Source organism: Poecilia reticulata, linkage group LG7, assembly GCF_000633615.1.
Source record: "Poecilia reticulata strain Guanapo linkage group LG7, Guppy_female_1.0+MT, whole genome shotgun sequence".
Lineage (NCBI taxonomy): Eukaryota > Metazoa > Chordata > Actinopteri > Cyprinodontiformes > Poeciliidae > Poecilia > Poecilia reticulata.
The window spans coordinates 5,869,683-5,888,473 of NC_024337.1; the positions used below are offsets into that span (position 1 = coordinate 5,869,683).

The window sequence follows — 18,791 nt, forward strand, 5'->3', positions numbered from 1 at the left end:
CAACGTTGTCTGTTCTTATTGTTTTGCTCTGCACAGGAAGGCACATAGTGCCATTTTATAGCAGAGTCAAGAAACTATGCCACCTTCAGTTATTATAAAAACACATGTATCAAACATGACTTAAAAGAAATTTGACTTTGCAGTGTAATATTACTAAACCCAGTGGTATCTTAGGTAAACCTGATGCAATCAGTCAAGGGTTTCATTAGTTCCATGAGGTGTGTTTGAGATAGAAAACTGTAAGTACCTGGACTACAGTCTTAGATGTCATAGAAATATGGCTGAGTCAGGAGAATTGTCCGAACAGTTCAGAGAAGAGCTCACCGTTTTACACTAAAAGGCCAAATAATAAAAAAAGATAGAAAAAGTTCTGAATGTATCAAGAGATGCAGTTGGAAATATTCTTCACAAGTTTAAGATGAAGGTGCCTTCACCACCAAGGCATTGCTAAAAGAGGAAGCTATTAATGACTGTCGTCAAGGAGGCGGTTGACCAAAGTCTCTTGCTGACCGCCAAAGGCATGTAGCAAAACTGGATGGAAGACTTGTGGCAGCAACCAATGAAGTTTTAGTTACCAGAAAAAGCCACATAATAAACACTAAAGGGCTTCTTGCCTGAACTTCAAGATGCATACCAACACTGACCAAGAAACAATACCAAAGGGTTTTGGACGTTCTGTTCTGTGGAGCGATGAATTAAAACCGGATCTTTTCAGACCTGTAGATCGGTACGGCTTGTTACGCTGAAACATTGCATCGACTCAGTGATGCTCTGGGGTTGTTCTGCTTCCTCTGGTACTGGCAAACTGCAGTATGTGGATTGTAAGATGGACTCAGTCAAGTATCAGACAGTCTTTAGGGAAAATGTGGTACTACTGATGAGGAAGCTCAAGTGGGGATGAAGGGAGCTTTAAACAGAAGGATCCAAAATATATCTCGAAATCAGTCAAGAATTGGTTTCAGAAGAAGCCAAGGAAAATAAAGTGACCCTAATGGTCGCCTGAATTAAGAATATGAACCAAGTGGAGACTATGAGGAGCAGGCTAAGATTCTAAAGGCAAGCTATGAATCATGTATGGAGCAGTCGATAACCAAAAGGATGCTGCACTAAGTATGAAATATGCTATTCTGATGCACAAATGTATTATTTGTGAAACTGCAGTAGTTATTGAAAATGGCATTTTCTGTTTAATTGTGAAACCTCCCAATGCAAATAGTTTTTGTTTTATTCCTTCATGGTGAAACATACATTTTGCCAGGTGACTTAATTTTCAACAGAGGTTGAGACGGCATTTGTGTCCTTCCACAGACTGTATTCAAACCCTCTCATCGTCCTCCACGGGAAGACTGCCACCAGCCTCACAGCTGTTGCAGCTTGTTTTGACTGTAGCTCTTTACCTTACCGTGCCATAACTCGCAATTATCTCAGTCGACAAGCCACACTCAGGGTGGAAGTCAGCAAACATGGGGTGAGCGTGACCCACATCTTTCCCAACAGGAAGTTTGCTTCATCATCCACCTGCTTCTTGGTAAAGGCATCAAGGAACTCATGTTGTCAACAAGAACAGGTGTAAGAGCTTTTCCGTCTTTCGTTTGGAGCGACATCACAAGCAGCTTTCATTTCTCACAGCAGTGGATCCCCGGCATGTGCAGAGTCAAATAATCAAAGTGAGGAAGCAGCTCAGTCCTCTGCCGCCTCTCAACAGGAAGGAGCGACTTCTGAACTGTGACTTGCCAAAAACCTCACCACCTTTTATCTTCAGTACCTCTTTAAGAGTCGCGACATCTTTTGTTCTAAGGAGTCTACGGAAATATGCCCTGCATGCTGCTAGAAAGGGGGAACTAGTGCTCAGTCTCCTTATGCCGCCCCTCCTCTTCTGAAGAACAATATCCCCTTCTAAACCCAACCTCCTCTAACTCCTCTACTTTTCATGTCATCTGCTTGGTTTTATTTTGTCACAAACTGCTTGGATGAGTGCCTCTGCAGATGGTTCTCAGTGTGCGGACGGCTTGCTGAGACAGGACTGAGAGCGTAAGGTCCTTGCTGGTCATGGGATGCTGCAGCGTGACTCAGAGGCACACGGGAGTGGACGAAGTGGGTCCGGATGAAATTGAACTGCTGGAACTCTCTGGGGACAATTTGGGGTGAGATGTGCGCAACTTGTTTTGGTCTTAGGGATGCTAGTTGATCAGAAACATCAAGAAGAGCAAAAAAGAGCTGCGAGGATTAAAGGGAGCACGTTGTCTGAAATGTGAATTTCACAGACAAATTGTATCATTTTAAGCTTACAGTTTTAAACATGGTTTTGTGAGTTCTGGAAGAGGAAGTACGACAATGTATGAAGTGAAACAGGCCACCGCTGTGGTTTTATCTGGCATTGTATTGTCAGGTTGTTAAAATGTAAAAACAATGCAGGAGCTCCTTTATGTTTTCAACGCTGCACCATGTTCTGCAAAGCCATGCTCAGACTGTGTGCTGTCCCTACAGCTACTTGAAACTATGATGATGCAAGAAATTTATCTGATTTCTTTCTGCAATAACTTTGGCTGATTTGCATTGAAAAATGGATCAGAATCTTTAATGTTTTTTTTTTTTTCTTCTTTTTTTTTTTTTTTTACAAAAACACCAAAAACTTTAAGATTTTTGTAATTTGACAGTTTCAGTTTTGGATGCCACTTATGTCAAGTCATTTCCTTTCAATGTTCATGTTCCTGTTGATAATATCAAACAGCAAAATCTTTAAAGTTAAATAATATTGCACGTCATGACACGAGGAAGTTAAACCATCGGTTTAAGTTAAAGAGGATATTATTATGTTTGAGAACTTCAAACATTTGCTGCAAAATTGCTTTGAAACACGTGAATTGGAGCCCTGCAGTCAGATCATTTTCAGGATTTTACAGACAAAAAAATGATTAAAATATAGCATTTTTTGACATTCTTTGACATCACAGAGCTGTTTGAACATGAAAAAGTCCTTTTTAAGGTTTGCTATAAGCCATGCGGGGGGAAAAAAGCAAACATATGTAAGAAAGTGTTGTGATCAGATAAGATCAAAACGAAACTTTTTGGGCTAGTTGCACAGCACTAGCTGTGATAGAAAATACAACGTCCCCAAAGTGAAACAGGATGGCGGAGAAGTCATGCTGTGAAAATGCCTTTCTTTAAGGGACAGGGAAGAAAAATGTTCGGTGAAAAACTATTAGAAGCTGCAAAATATTTCAGATAGGGGTGGATCAAAGCGCATTTATGAGTTAGAATGGTCCAGTCAAAGTCCAGGCCAACATCCAACTGAGAACTTGAAAACACAGAACCTTGTGCTCTACGTGACTCTCGCTCCAATATGAATGAATCTGAGTTATTTCGCAACAAAATATTGTACTGTAGCACTCTACTACTCTATATTTTCTGTGTGTAAAAATGATGACATTCCTCAAAACGTTTGAGTCAGAGAAGCTAAACACAGGGGCTGCACAGTGGAGCAGTTGGTAGAGCTGTTGCCTTGCAGCAAGAAGGTTCTGGGTTTGATTCCCGGCCCCGGTCTTTCTGCATGGAGTTTGCATGTTCTCCCTGTGCATGCGTGGGTTTTCTCTGGGTTCTCCGGTTTCCTCCCACAGTCCAAAAACATGACTGTCAGGTTAATTGGTCTGTCTAAATTGTCCCTAGGTGTGAGTGTGTGTGTGCATGGTTGTGTGTCCTGTGTGTCTCTGTGTTGCCCTGTGACAGACTGGCGACCTGTCCAGGGTGAACCCCGCCTCTCGCCCGGAACGTTAGCTGGAGATGGGCACCAGCAACCCTCCCAACCCCACTGAGGGACAAGGGTGAAAGAAAATGGATGGATGGAAGCTAAACACAGATCTTCTCCAACTTTCATTAGTAAACGATTTTGAAAATCATGACTCATGTTCGCTCCATACTTGCTCCTTTATGTCTGTCAATCATATGACGTACAATACACACAGTTTTGCAAAGACAAACATATGGAAAAAGCTCAAGAAGTATAAATACATTTGCAAAACTATTCACAGTGCAAGTCCAAAAACTTGGTAGGTCTGTGGTGATGCATAAACAGTTGCGTCAGGCTGATGCTATCAGCATCGATATGATATTTTAACCACTAGCAGGCAGCAAGAAGAGTGACACAGACAAACTGAAGCACTCCTGTTCCCCCAGGTCAATCTTGTGAAGCTGGTGAGGCGACACTGATATGATTAGCAGATTACTGCCAGACAAGAGCGTGGAGAGGTTTAATACAAAGTAAAGGGCTGGACAAATCCCCCATCAGTCGGAGGCAGCAGGGATTACCAGGAAGCTAATCGCAAACAGGAACTACAGCTTCTTATGGGTTGTTTAATTAATGGCACTTAAAGCAGCTGGTCATTCAGGACTACAACATAAACCCAGATGGGTCTTTTAGGAGGAAATGTCTGACTTGCAAAAAAAACAATACAATGCTTGAAGTGAGTTATCTCATCAGTCAAATCCACAGCATCTAAATCTGACACCATTACGTAGTGATCACCATGCTGAGGTGGTTTTGTAATTGCATAGAAATGTGATACATTTCCTTCAGAGTAGTGATGCATTTTATTATGCATGAGAACATTGAACGTTTTCTTCGAAATGTATTACTTCAATCGTGCTTACTACAATTATGCATTTATAGTGTAATGTGGTCACAAAAGCAACCAACATGAATACTAATTGAAAGTTTGCTCTCTTTCCTTGTATTGGAATGTGTTTGTCATAATGGAAATTGACAGAAAGGAAGTGGTATTTTGTAAAAAAAAAAAACCACCACTGTTTCAGGGCACTTCCACTCAGGAAGTTGAAGTTTAAACATTGTTTGTTTTTCTTACCAATATTCAATATTTTATTTTTGTTCACCTGAGACAACGAATATGTTAGATTTGCATATGAAATATGAAACTGTTCAGATTTGCCACAAAAATGTCATAATTATGACCCTAAAGGTTAATTTCTTTTTCACAATTTTAAGTTTTTGTAGAAAATGTTCATAGCCAAGTGAGTACTAAGTGAGTACATCGCTCTTCTGGAGTATTCATGGATTCTTTTGGATTGGATTGATTGCTTATTAAAAATACAGAAATAATTTGTACGTCTTTGTTTTAATAATCTTTCATCGTCGTCAGAGGTATTGGGAATAGTTTTTAACAGCATCTTTCGCTTTGGTTTTCAAACTTGTAGGAACTCCTGTTCAGCTACGCATCCATTTTGCACCAAAACTTAGTGGATTTCCTTATCAGTCTGGTAATCTATTGTTCAGCTCCCTGTTGTTAGCAGAAGGCAGAGTGTCTAGATGTTTTGAACAGGAAATTTATTAGGTATTGATAGGCTACATTAAAACTGTGTTAATGTATCAAGAAGTCATCTGTATTATTAAATGTGGGTTTCAAAAAAATACTCATGAGTTCCACATCAGCAGTACTTTCTAATCAGGTCGATATTTCATCACATTCAAGGTTTCACACGTTAATCATTATTTAAGTTTGAAATCTTAAATTAATAATGGTTTCTTTCAGAGTTCCTAAATCAGCAAAAGAAGAACATTCATTTTAAATATGCAGTGCTTGATGTTAAAAACATAACATATTGCAGATTCTCACTGACATGGAACAGAAAAGTGTACATTTGGCCAGATCTAATCTAATCTAATCTAATCTAAAAGTCTGGAGAAAACTGACGCTAATGTTCTGGGAGAACTCGACAGACGGGACTTGGAGCAACTGTCACATGCACATGTACTGACCGTGTAATCTTGCTTTGCTAAGTAAGCAAAGAGTATAGTGGTGGAGCGCTGCTTCCTGACAACGTATGACTCAAAAACAAAAGTCACGCATTGGAAACATTTAAATTATGACTAGTGTTACAATAGCATCACAGAGGATGTGTTTTATGGCATTAAAAAGAATGTCACACATCTATTTTAAATTCTTTTAAGTACATAGTCCTTAACCATAGAACACTGCTGGGATGGTAAAATCTGCCTCTTTCCTATCATCATCAGACAGTTCTGCAAAGCAGTGGTTGAGTCTTGTCTTATCTTCAAGTCTAGCTGTAGATCAGACAAGTCTAGTTAACTACAAGTCTAGTTGTAGATAAGAGGGCCCAGGGGAAGATAGTGAAGGGAGATGAAAGGATGACTGGATCTGAAAAAGATTGTTCTGTCCAGGATCTGTTGGAGAGCCACTCCAAGAGCAGAACTCTAAGCATTCTCTGAGACCTCTCTCTTCATCCCCATGAGCTTTTTCAACAATTGCCAGGATTATGTCATGAGAGGACATTTTCTTCATCAGGGATAAGATAGCTCCCGACCCCATTAAGGGACAAGGGTGCAAGAAAATGGATGGATGGATGGATGAATGGATGGATGGGATAGGATAGGCACTATGCTTAGTCCCTATCTACTGCGGTCATTGGGTGAGAGTCTAGGTGCACCCTGGACAGAGACAGACAGGGAAAGTAACCACACACACACGCACACACACGCACACACGCACACACACACACGCACACACACACACACACACACACACACACACACACACACACACACACACACACACACACACACACACACACACACACACACAGGGACAATTTAGAAAGACAAGTTAAGCTAGCAGTCATGTTTTTGGACTGTGGGACGAAGTCAGAGTACCTGGAGTATTATTAAATGTGAGTTCATACAGTCTGCATGCAGACTACCTGCTTGAATTTTGCACGCATGCAAACTTCATGCAGAAAGACCCAAGGGTGGGATATGAACCTACGACCTTCTTTCTGCAAGGCCACAGTGATACCAACTGTGGAAGGTGTTAGGGTGAAAAAAAGATATTTTCTTAAGAGAGGGTTGTGGTACTTGCAGTAAAGTGTGAACACTAGTTGCAGTGTTAAGGTTTAAAATGCAGAAATAGTCAGAGTCAGCCTGTGAGATACCAGTTGACACATGTTGTGTATGACTGCAAGACCACATGCTGTACACTGGTTCGATAGCACCAGTGGAGGAGTATAACCAATCAATCTGGGTCACACACACACCCACACACACACACACACACACACACACCTATTGTCTGTCTATCTTCACCAGGATAAACCCAACCATTACCAGTACATGCCTAACCTGAAACCTAAACTCAATTCATACCTTAGTCCTAAACCCTGATGACTATTTGCAGCAAAATGTTTGATGGTTCTGTGATCACACACCAACATCTTAGCAATTTCAAGAGTGCTGCATCGCTCTGAATGACTTTTTACAATTTTGCACTTTTCATTGTCACTTAAATTTCGTTATAGGCCCATTTTGCCTGAAGAAAAGAAGCTGCCTAATAATTATGCACACTTGACACAGGGTGTTGATTTCCTTGGGCTCCACACTCCCTCATTAAACAAATACACATCAGCTGACACATTTATATTTGATAAGCATTCAGATTTATAAAATATGCATGAAATTATGATATGGCCAAAACTAAAACTTGCCTAATAACTGTGCACACAGTGTACAGGAACTCAGCGTTTCAGCAGTCTTGCAGTTTTCTGGAAGTTTGTTCCAGATTAGAGAAGCATAAAAGCTGTTTGTTTCTCCAAACATGTAGAAACCTGCTACTTGTCCATGTCTGGTTCTGGGGATGCAGATCAAACCAGAACCAGAAGACCAGACTATAAAAACATTTTTCAAAACTTTTTTTTTTACATCAACATGGTCTAAGAGAAATCCTTCTGTAGTCTACGTAGTTCCCAGTGAAATGACAGGTTTGGTGTGTTCTAACTTCTACCAAACTAATCTATGCAACAGTCATTCTTATTGGAGGATAAAAGCTACAAATTGTTGCAGGAACAGATAAGCAGCACGTCTGTCTCCCCTCCGATCTCTATAATCTGATTAGTCTAGGCTGGGGGGATGCAGACATGTTGTTAGCATTAGGTTTTAATACTGTTCATCCTTATGTTATCTTCATATTGTTGACAAAGGCTGAACAGAGCATATTAGAAAAAAAAAAACATCAGCAAATTCACATTTCTGTTGCATTTCTGACACTTAAAAGCCACTGTGAATTAGACGTTCACACAGTGTACAAAGCAGCGGAGCCACAGTCATTTTACTTGCTGTAGCAAGTTCATCACTGACCACTGACACATGATGTATCATGTCTGTGTGTGTGTGTTTTCAGAGTATGGAGTCTGAGCGAAAACAGAGTTCAGCTGTCGGTGAGGAACAGCAGAGATGAGCAGCAGCTGGCACCACAGCTGCCATGCAAAGCCTCAGTGCGACACCTGGAGCAGGAGGTCAGAGTAAAGCCACAAAGCCACTGCAGATTTGAAGTCTTTAAAGTCAGAGTGCAGAGGTGGTTCAGTAAATATCAGGCAGACAAACGTTTTCCATTTTCTCACACTCACACATGTATAATACACTCTGCAAGAAAACAAGATAAAGCAAGATAAAAAAAAAACAAAAAAAAAACAGACATCAGTCACACACATTATTTCCCCAACCCTTATTTTTGATATTGAACATGCAAAGACACGTTATTTTTGTTTTTTAAGATGGCTTTGATTAATAATTGTTCAGACTCCCTAAAAGTCTTCTGGAGTTTTCTTTGGCTGCTGTTTCACTCATTTTGGGTCCAGACAAAATTGTGTTTCTAGAACAGGTTAGTCGTAATTCCTTAACAGTAGTTTGTTGTTGTTGTTGTTCTTGTTAAGTTCTACATTGAGCTTATGTTTAGTGACCCTGTGAAAAATTCTTTACACATGTAGGCAAAAAAAAAAACTTGCTTGAGCTGTTATGATTGTTACGGTTTTTTTGGGGTCATGGCCTCCTGCAGGTCATGACACCCTGAGTGGAGAGCCGTTTAACACCTGTGTAGACACAACACTGCTTCACTGCTTTCCTGCAGGATACTTTTCTGCTTGAAAAGGTCATCGTTCAGACAAACAGCACTATTTTAAAGGTCAAATCCAAGGTTGAAAAATGAGGAACAAAAGAGCCAAAGTGCAAAGAAAACTTTTTTCGGTTTTCAGAAAGCTTTAAAGATGACAAGATGAGAATGTTTGTTCCTGTAATTCTAAAATAAAAAATAAAAGAATGGTGTGCACTCGTACTTTCTTGTGCCTGTAGGTGGTGCTGTGGGGCAGGACCAGAGATGAGCTCCACCACAGGATTTACTCTCAGCAGCCGATCAGGGGCTGGGAGGGTCAACCCGCTCATGTTTACGGAGAGGTCATCCACTCCTCTGTGGTGTTTCTCCACAACAACTATTCAGAGGTAACATGGAAAAAATGTTAGGAGGTTTGTCAAAATCGCTTCTTTACACAATATGTGCCTTTTGCTGGCCTCTTCTACACATATTTGCACTCCTAATAAACTTTGGTAAAATAAAAACATGAAATCAAAAATGTTTTATTACAGCAACAGTTTAATTCTTTCCTTTCTTTGTCATCCTCCTTCCTGTGAGCGATGGCAAGATAACTCAGCATTCAGCCTCATTTGACATATTTCCAATGGTTTTAAACTTTTGAACTACCATTCTGGCTGTAGAAATAGGCAAGCATCAACTTTCTTGTAGCAATTTCCTGATAGTGAGGATCAGTAATGGCATGTTTTCTTAACTTTTCCATTTTGAGGAGTAGTTAATAGAAATGGACCTCTGCGTCACATCATATTTGTAACATAGCTAAACAGGATCTAACTATTTAAAAGTTCCTGGACACACTTAGTCATACAATGAAAAAAAACAACTTAATTTCATGTAATCTAAGCATCAAGGGTTGTAAAAGTGATGGTGGCAGTGATTAATAGAAAAATCTTTTCTTAATGTGGGATGTTTCTATGACACTGAAAAAAATGTTTTAAAAATTCAATGCAAATTCAAAAACTACTTACTTTATTGAAACCAAATTAAGCAATTAAATGAAAATTGTGTAATTAAAAAAAATAATTGTTGTAAATGAGCTTATGCAATAAAAAAAGGGGGGGAAAAAAAAGAAAAATATGGTTTAATCCCATAATTTTGGAACGAGATTATGCCACTGTAGTTAAAGATAATTTTAATTAAAGCCTTTTCTATATTCCTAGCAATTTGCTTGTGTTTACTGTTTGTTATTTTAATTACCTGACTTAGATACTAAATTTAAAGTTTTTTAGCAGCTATTTATTAACATTATTTAGTTATTGTAGTGCAGTTACTTTATTGTATTAGTTGTTCCATTTTCTCTCAATGGAACAACCGAGAACAGAAAGCTGATTGCACCTCTGCTATGTGTTCACAGGAACAAAGTGAACGGTTCTTGTTGTTGTTCTCTTTTCACCTCTTAATCCTCTCTCTGGATCACTCCCAAGAAGACTTCATATACGAGGTACTATATTCCAATCTGTCAGTTCTTCCATCCATCCATCCATCCATCCATCCATCCATCCATCCATCCATCCATCCATCCATCCATCCATCCATCCATCCATCCATCCATCCATCCNCCATCCATCCATCCATCCATCCATCCATCCATCCATCCATCCATCCATCCATCCATCCATCCATCCATCCATCCATCCATCCATCCATCCATTTAACTCACCATATTAGGCTGAGTTCACACCTCATTCCGAAGTGACCCAATTCCGATTTTTCTGACGTAATGCAACCTGTATCTGATATTTTCATGCCAGTCTGAACAACACAGGCTGGATTTTTTTCGAGTATGCCCCAGGCCACGCGGACATCGATACGTGTCCGATTTAAATGAGCACTACTTCTTCTTCGTGGCGGTTGGCAAAACACTGAGCACACTCTCTATAATGTTATTGTGCCCTCTACTGCGCATGCGGGACCCTTTCAGGTCGTTTGCAGTTCAAACTGGAGAACACATACAGGTCTCATATAAGTGTGAATGGCCAAGGCAAAAAAATAATAATCCGATTTTGGAAAAAAATTAAAAATAGGAATTGGGTCACTTCAGGCTGCAGTGTGAATGCAGTCTTAGTTTGCTGATAGATTTTGCTAAGTGCTGGCAGAGTAATGCATGTCACTCAAAGGTTTTGCGTTTCCTTTTCCGGCAGGGCATACTTCCTGTTTCTGGCCTGTCTGTCCGAGCCGTATCCCTGCAGCCGGATGCGTCACATCCAACACTCATGTTTGAGATCACCAGTGAGTGGAAATTCTTAATCTCAGCGAAGATTTGGCACTTGGGTGTAAATTCATCCAGTTCTGTCTTTTTTTTATCCAGGTGCAATGGTGGACTCCAAGGTGTTTACATGTGCCAGTGCAGGAGAGTCGAAGAGATGGATTCAGCACATAGAAGACCGGAGACACGAGTCCATGATGCAACCCATGAGTCCCTCCCAGTGTGCTCTTTCTTATCTTGTAATGTCCTCACATCGGTTGCACATCTGGTTCCAGCTGTGGATGGCCGGAGTGGCACAGCTGATATCACGCTTTTGTCTTTGTTCACCAGCTGCCTTGTGATGAAAACTGGAAAAGAGAGGAGCTGAAGAAATATGTAATGCAGGCTCCCATATGGAACTGGGAGGGCTCACCCATACACCACATGGGTCAGCCTGGACACATCTCTGTTGTTCACATCATCAACACTCAAAGACAGGTAGTCGGGTTTTCCGGTTTTATTAAGCACATTCCCAACAGGATTAGTTTAATAGTAGATATTATTTTAACTTCAGTGCGATGATGGTTCCCATGCCGTTGCACACGATGTGACTTATCGTGTATCATACACCGATGAACATCGTTCAGAGGAGGATGTCGAAAATATTAAGAAGTCATTCACTTTACATCAACATCTGTTGTCATTTAGTTTTTTTAGAGGTGCCATGGCAACAATGCAGTAAAATTGCAAGCTTGAGATCATTATAAACTATGAAAATTCTCCTTTTAGGGAGTTTTTAATTGATAATTGTGGTCTTGTAGGGTCTCCAAGAAAGACTGATGATTCTCTTTCCTCAAGATCTCCTGCTACTTTCTGTGGACAGTAAGCGGCTGCATATAAAATATGAGGTACTGTATAATGACTCTGAGAGGAAAATCCATAATAACAGCTCCTGCACCACCATGAGACAGATTTGTGTGAAAATAATCATTATAGCATTTTATGTTTTGCAACAACTGGTTTGGGGGAAGATCTGCCAAATCGAACCTGCTACATGTGTTTTATTTTAAAATGTGTTTTAAAAAAAAAAATCAAGAAATGTTTCGTAGTGTAATTAATGAAATGCATACATTCCTTCTTTGTGTTTTTCATGTTGTCTGTAACAGGGCAGGTTGGCGAGACAGAGCATCAAAGCAGTGGAGCGCTCAGCACTTCCTGGACGCTTAGAGTTTGAACTAAGAGGTAAATGAGTCAGAAAATGCTTTACTATTTGTCTTTTTTTAAGAAGAAACATTCCCCTTTTTTGTTTTTGCCATTTTGCCCGAAAGGGGAAAATACAAATGCACTTACTGGCTTTATAGACCGGCTGTGTTTTTGGCTATAGGGGAGCTGGTGGAGACGCTGCAGGTCTCCTGCACCTGTGTGGAGGATTATCAGGCCTGGGTTTTTCATCTGCAGCAGGTTAGACTCATTTAGTTTAGATTAGATTAGCTGTATTTGTCACATGCACAAGTAACACGCAGTAATGTGAAATGTGTTGTGGTATCTGCTGCCAAAGAGAAAAACACAACGATAAGGGCTGAAGTTTCACACAGCACATAAATAATCTTAAATAATAAAAAGATAAGAACTATAAATTCTTTTAAAAAAAGATAACTATAAATAATACAAAGGAAAGAACTTAAGAACCAATAAAAGGATAAGAACTTAAATTAAGGCTCAGAACTGAGCAAATGAATGACTTTGTTGTGTTAGTTACTTAACATAAATTTTCAGCATTAAAGAAGGGTTAAAGGCAGAATGCTGTGTTAGAGAAATGCTATTCCTAACACTTTCCTGAGGAACTTCTTCTTTTTATTATTATTATATTTTCCTAGGAATATTGACAGTTGACTTTGACCAAGCTGTTTTTTCTCTTCGATCCACAGCCAGACAGAGACAGCCACATCATTATGAGTCAGCCGCCTCCCTTAGTGCCAAAGCTGCAGAGGAACAGGACGGAGTCACAGGAGCCGATTTTATCAGGCGACCAGTGTCACATCAATGGCAGGAGCTGACCTGCAGGCCTCAGGAAAATCTCTAAAAGTGGACTGTTCAATATAAATCGAAATAAACTTTTAGATAAAGTATTTATTACTTGGATGTTTGCCAGAACAAGGGTGGAAAGTGTTTGTGGAAAGTGTTTGTCCTAATTTAGATATAATTCGCTGAGTTGATTATTTGTAAGTACCGGAAAAGAGAGTCTGGTCTATTTCACGTGTGAACAGACTGAAACCAGGCCGTGACCTGGTTTAAGAGGAGAGACGGTAAATAGATAGAGCAGAAAGCCAGGGCTGAAAATATTGTACATTTATGTATGTAGAACTTTACTAGTAAATAGTTTTCAAATAAAGACTCACTTACTGAGCATTAAACAAGTTTATCTGAGTTGAAACATTTACAGTAGTGTGCAGAACTCCAGTGTATAATGGCATCATATTGACAATGGCATCAGGGTTAAAAACCAAAAGCACCGGTGGAAACGATTCAAATTCAAATGTCTCTGCATATAAATTACAGTCACACAAAGAAAACAAGCCAAGTTCTAACTCTTTGTACACAACGCCATCTACAGTAAAATACATCAGAATCTGGGGGAACATAAATACATATGCTACAACAGCAACAGTTTAAATTACAACAAATAGCTATTTGACAGGAAGTCCGAAACAGTTCATGTGCCACTGGAAAAGTGGATTATAGTGGTCCATAAACAGGCCTCAGCTCAGTCACACTGGGCTGCTCATCAAATGATGCTGACTGAAAGGAGCTACAGAGGAAAAACACTGACTTAAAGTCGGGTCAGAGGTCAGAGTGGAGCAGGTCTGTAGCGCGTACATTTTTTACTTGAGCATCTGTGAAAGTAAAAATTTACATTTTTCACACAAGTTCACACAATGGAATCCGATTACAGCCACGCATCATGAACATAAATGTTGTATTATTTTAGGAATTCAAATAATTGGTTCACAATTCTAAGACAAGTCCAGTAGAGTCAGTTCGCCTGGGGAACAAAATTGCAGCATTTCTTACATGTTCAGCTGGTGTGGTTTGCTTTCTCACTGCACTGTCAAACTAAAAAAATGCTTTGAAAAAATATGTTTGCCCCGCACACCCCCAACCTGTGGTGGCGCTGCACCGTGAACTGCTGAAGGAAACGACACAAAAACATCTGAAAAATACACTGAGCGCAACTCCCTTCTTCACACAATGTAAACAAGAATCGCGTCAGATTTTAGCAGGATTTATCTCGAGTCTTTGGTAAATGACCACAAACCATTTTTTCTGGTGGCGCTTAGACTCACACGTTTGCTTTGGTTGTATTTGCCCAGAATGCTCTGTGCTACAGTCCGTTCCTGCTTTTGGAATGGTTTCCAGTCCACTTGCATTCACATGTATTCGAACCGCACCAGAGTTCACTTCGGCTGAACCGAGACCGAGATTTTTAGGCAAATCAGTGTTTGATCTTTTTGTCTGCAACAGAGTTTATTGTGTCTTCCCACCTCTACACAAACAGACTACAGTTTGATTAACACAGACTAAACAGGGATGGTGTGAATGCATCCTCAGTCCCTTCAAGGATTGGCCCACTGGTAGAAAGTGCATGCAATGCTTATACTACATATCCCACAATGTTCTTCGGGTCCATTGGTGCACGAGTCAGGCCCCACTTACTTTAAACACTTTTCCTTGCTACTTCAAAGCATGGACTTCAGTGGTTAGGTTGTTCTGCATATCAGTGTTTTTCAGTCCTGGTCCTCAAGGCACAATGCTCTGCACATGACTTCAATTGATTGCTGATTAATAGACTTTTGCGGAATTGCAATCATCTGAAAGGGAAACATCTACAACGTGCAGGTCAGAGTGCCTCAAGGACCAGGGTTAGGAAACGCTGCTGTATATAAAGACATAGGGTGTCACGATATTTAAACTCGCTGTATAATCAGTTCCTGGCCAAATCAGGAGAATCCCTAAAGTGATATGGCATTTATGCAGGTGAGTGTATGTCAAGGTTTGACTGGAGCTGAATATGTTTGTTCGCTTTTCATAGCAAACACGTTATTTTCCTTATATACAGTAAACAAGTATAAAAAGGTCTACCCTAACTACCGTTTTCTGGTCAGTTCACAAATTCTTAAAAAACAGCAAATATCCCACACAGGAGGTCTTTTTATTTTAAATATATGTTTTTGTCAGTAGTAAATAGTGCATCATTATTTGTGTTTTTATTTTCAGCTGTGAAAATTTGGCTACAATTTACAACAGAAGGATGAAGCGTTTGAAACTTACTAAAACTAAAAAAAAAAAACCTGCTCGTGTTTTTCAGAAATACATCCGCCTCAGGACTCAACTAAATTATAGATTTTGATGGAACAGTTTGAACAGAAAATTATTGCTTTCCGCACAGGGAGATGCATTGTCTCAGGATTCATGTTTTGTAAATAGAAAAACAGTAGTTTGCAAAATGACTCGGGCCAAAACATATTTCCTTTGGTTCCAGCTGAAAGGAGCAAGACTTCTTTTTCAGTGTTTTACAGGACCTTGAACCAGGGTTAGGAAACACTGCTGTATATAAAGACATAGGGTGTCACAATATTTAAACTCGCTGTATAATCAGTTCCTGGCCAAATCAGGAGAATCCCTAAAGTGATATGGCATTTATGCAGGTGAGTCGCTCGCTGAAAAAAATTTTCTTCACTAGTTTAACTCAAGAGTCGATGAAAATTAAAATCAAGAGATGAAACGGTGTCGTCTGGACGTAGCAGAGAATTTACATGTATATATAAAATCTATTTTAACTACAAGATTTCATAGAATGTTTTCCTAGTTCTTTACCTGGGATATATTCTTTGTTTGGGTCATTGCCTCAAAACATACATTTCAAAAAATTTGGCAGGAGGTAGTTTTGTAGCCCTGCCCAGCTAATCACAGAATTAGTGGACTATTTCAAACCCTTTATTTTTTAGTTGAGTTTTATTTCTCTTTAAACAGCTATATGGAGTAATAAAATACTTTTTTCTACACTTTGATGAATTTGAAACTATTATATAAGATAAGACAGACCTTCACTACCTGCTCATTCACTTAATGGTCAGTGAACGAGTCCAGTCAAATATGAAAGCCTAAAAAGAGGTGACTTAAGCATTTCCAGATGTCCCAGTGTTGTTTTAATGGTTTCAAATGCAGAAACTCTCCCGAGGAATCAATTTATCTGTCATTCCGCTCCAGATTTGGTTGTATGCAGAAGACGGAGCAGAGTTTTAAGACCTTGTGAAGAGAAGAAGTGATGCCTCAACAGCAAATACCTGAGGACTCGAGTTGATCCTGTGCGTCTTCTAAAGCTCATATGACTGCATGGGACAATCTGAAGAGATATTCAGCCGAAGAAATTACAGACAATTTTGTTTCTGGGTTAAATCCTTGTTTCAAATTTTTTTTCACTGAAATATAGTCCTGAATTTTTTTTAATAAAAATAAATAATTTGAGCTTTAAATTGTTAATGTCGCCTTTTTTTTTTATTTATTTTTTTTTACAGACTAACACAGGTCATAAAGTTTTTTAAAAATAAAAATTAATATTTTTGCTGTCTTTTTAACATGTTAGAAGAAAAATAAGTCTTATTTCAGCACCTGCTGACTGTAAGAATTCCAGACATCCATCTTAAATGAAAACGATCATCTGGATCGCAGCTTTTGCAGTAGAAGCTCTTAGTCCTCCCCTTTCAGTTTCTGTGTGACACATTTGATGCGGATGTTTTCTCTGAGGTTGCGGAGGCGAGCGCTGCGACTTGTGATTTCTTCCACGTAGGTTTTGGGGAACCAGCCCCGCTCCCCGTCTGACAGCCTGATGCCCTCCACCCAGCCTGCAGAAACACATCAGCATCTACACATCAAGCATCCAAGCCTCCCACGTTTTAGACACGCAGAATGCTTTCACTAATATCCACGAGGAAGTTGGAATGCAGCTCAAATCTTACCCTTTTACACTTTTACACATGTTCTGTCACATTATTGCTACAAATGTTATTTTTTTAGTTGTTAGACCAACACAAAGCCATGCATAAATGTGAAGTGGCTTTCAAAATGTTTTACAATAAAATTTTCAAAAGTCTGGCCTGATGAAACGGCTCAAACTCTGTTACATAGGACAAAGACAATCAATAAATATTAGTCTTGCCACAGATTCTGTATTTGATTTAAGTCTGGACGTTCCAACAGACAAACATGTTTTGATCTAAATCATGGCACCTCATGGCACGCTTGGTCTCAAACCTATTTGCAGCATCTAAAAGGTTTTCTTTGTCCTCCCATTAATTCTGACCTACTTTGATGCGTCGAACACCACGTTTTACGTTGCTGTGTTCATTTTCCAGCATTTTGCATGCAGACTAATAAATTCAGTTCTGGTGTTATTTACAACAATTGTTATTAATTAGGTGAATTTGGAAATAATTTTGTTCGAGGATTTTTTTTTAGGGGTATCAGAATGACAGCAAAGGCACACAACACTTTTCACATGTAAAGGTGAAAAAATTGTGAAATCATGTATCGTTTTTAACCCAATTTACACCTTGCTGCTATTTTCTGTTGGTTTATGTTAGTATGATTTTTAAAAATCCCTGGAAGGTTTTGGTTTTCACGTGACAAAATGTGAAAAAAATTCAAGTATTTTTGCGAGGCACTTTGTTTAGAACTGACTCGAGACTCTTACCGTCACTTGTAATGGTTTTAGCATGAAGAATGTCAGCTTTTTCCAAAGTTAACTCATCATGCTCTTGGGCTTGATAGCTTTTAATGCACTGCACCTGGGATATATCTGCAATAAAACATAAAAATAATAATTAAAAAAAACATGTTAGCACAGATACATTGATATGCTGCACACATCTCTACTTACCGTCATTTTCACTGGCCTGCTCAATGTCTTCAAACGGATCAGACGGAAACATTGCTGTGATCCATCTCTGCTTCCCACTCCTTGGTAGACAGAACCAATAGGAACAGTTAACTTAAAGCAACCCTGAGTGGAGATGATGAGAGAAAGTTCCTTTCTTTTTCTTGACTTACTCTGTGTGTGATTTGAGAAGGATCTGATGTTTGAGCTGCTGGCCTTCGCACAGCTGCAGGTGGAAGATGAAGCCTGAGATTCCTTGCAGCTTCTGGCTGAGATCCTTCACTTTCAGCTCTCCAATCTTAGCGTGCACAAATACCATGAACTTCCACGTACTGTAACAAAAACAGATGAGGCTTTGCAACTGATATCTAAGCCTAATGTTTCACTTTAATACAAATTTTTTTTTTTCTTTATGTGTAATTATAATTCCAGTTGAGTAACCTAAAAGAAACCCAGTTAATTAAAAATGACTTTTATTTATACATTCTGCTGTAGAGTGTTTGAGAAAATTCACGATTTTGATGTGGCCTGGAATAAAAATGAGTTTGATTCCCCTGCTTTAGGATCTTTTAAGTAACATTTTGCTAGATTGACTGCAAATGAACCTTATTTGTTTTTCGTTTTTTTTCTAGGGAAAATTATTAGATTTAGTTTAAAAAGTCTCAGATTTTAAATAAAACAAGCATAAAGTACAAATCTCTCTCTCTCTCTCTCTATATATATATAT

General features: G+C 39.2%; 2 protein-coding genes across 5 annotated transcripts in view; one reads left to right on the top strand and one right to left on the bottom strand.

The window, feature by feature from the left end:
• The first annotated feature begins 88 nt into the window (after nt 1-88).
• LOC103467017 (uncharacterized) lies at nt 89-14,282 on the top strand. The gene is made up of 11 exons (XM_008413049.2): nt 89-2,144; nt 8,202-8,316; nt 9,149-9,295; nt 10,300-10,386; nt 11,087-11,174; nt 11,254-11,390; nt 11,482-11,628; nt 11,952-12,038; nt 12,297-12,372; nt 12,515-12,591; nt 13,059-14,282. Exons 1-11 carry the CDS (start codon nt 2,050-2,052, stop codon nt 13,185-13,187), a joined length of 1,185 nt encoding a protein of 394 aa, XP_008411271.1. The 5' UTR covers nt 89-2,049; the 3' UTR covers nt 13,188-14,282.
• Nucleotides 14,283-16,714: 2,432 nt separating this feature from the next.
• The window catches only part of arhgef19 (Rho guanine nucleotide exchange factor (GEF) 19), a 23,576-nt gene continuing 21,499 nt past the window's right edge, over nt 16,715-18,791 (bottom strand). For all 4 annotated transcript variants that reach the window (XM_017305607.1, XM_017305606.1, XM_008413051.2 and 1 more), the window contains exons 13-16: nt 18,238-18,396; nt 18,068-18,147; nt 17,882-17,986; nt 16,715-17,033 (exon numbers count right to left, since the gene is read on the bottom strand). In XM_017305607.1, the coding sequence (XP_017161096.1) occupies nt 16,879-17,033; nt 17,882-17,986; nt 18,068-18,147; nt 18,238-18,396 (499 nt within the window). In that variant the 3' untranslated portion in view covers nt 16,715-16,878. The remainder of the gene's footprint in view (nt 17,034-17,881; nt 17,987-18,067; nt 18,148-18,237; nt 18,397-18,791) is intronic.

Bases quoted from the DNA above. Each gene is read 5' to 3' on its own strand.
- LOC103467017 (XM_008413049.2), top strand. From the start codon at position 2,050: ATGGGATGCTGCAGCGTGACTCAGAGGCACACGGGAGTGGACGAAGTG. The intron at 9,296-10,299 runs GTAACATGGAAA...ATGTGTTCACAG, and splicing joins TCCACAACAACTATTCAGAG to GAACAAAGTGAACGGTTCTT. The intron at 11,175-11,253 runs GTGAGTGGAAAT...TTTTTTATCCAG, and splicing joins ACTCATGTTTGAGATCACCA to GTGCAATGGTGGACTCCAAG.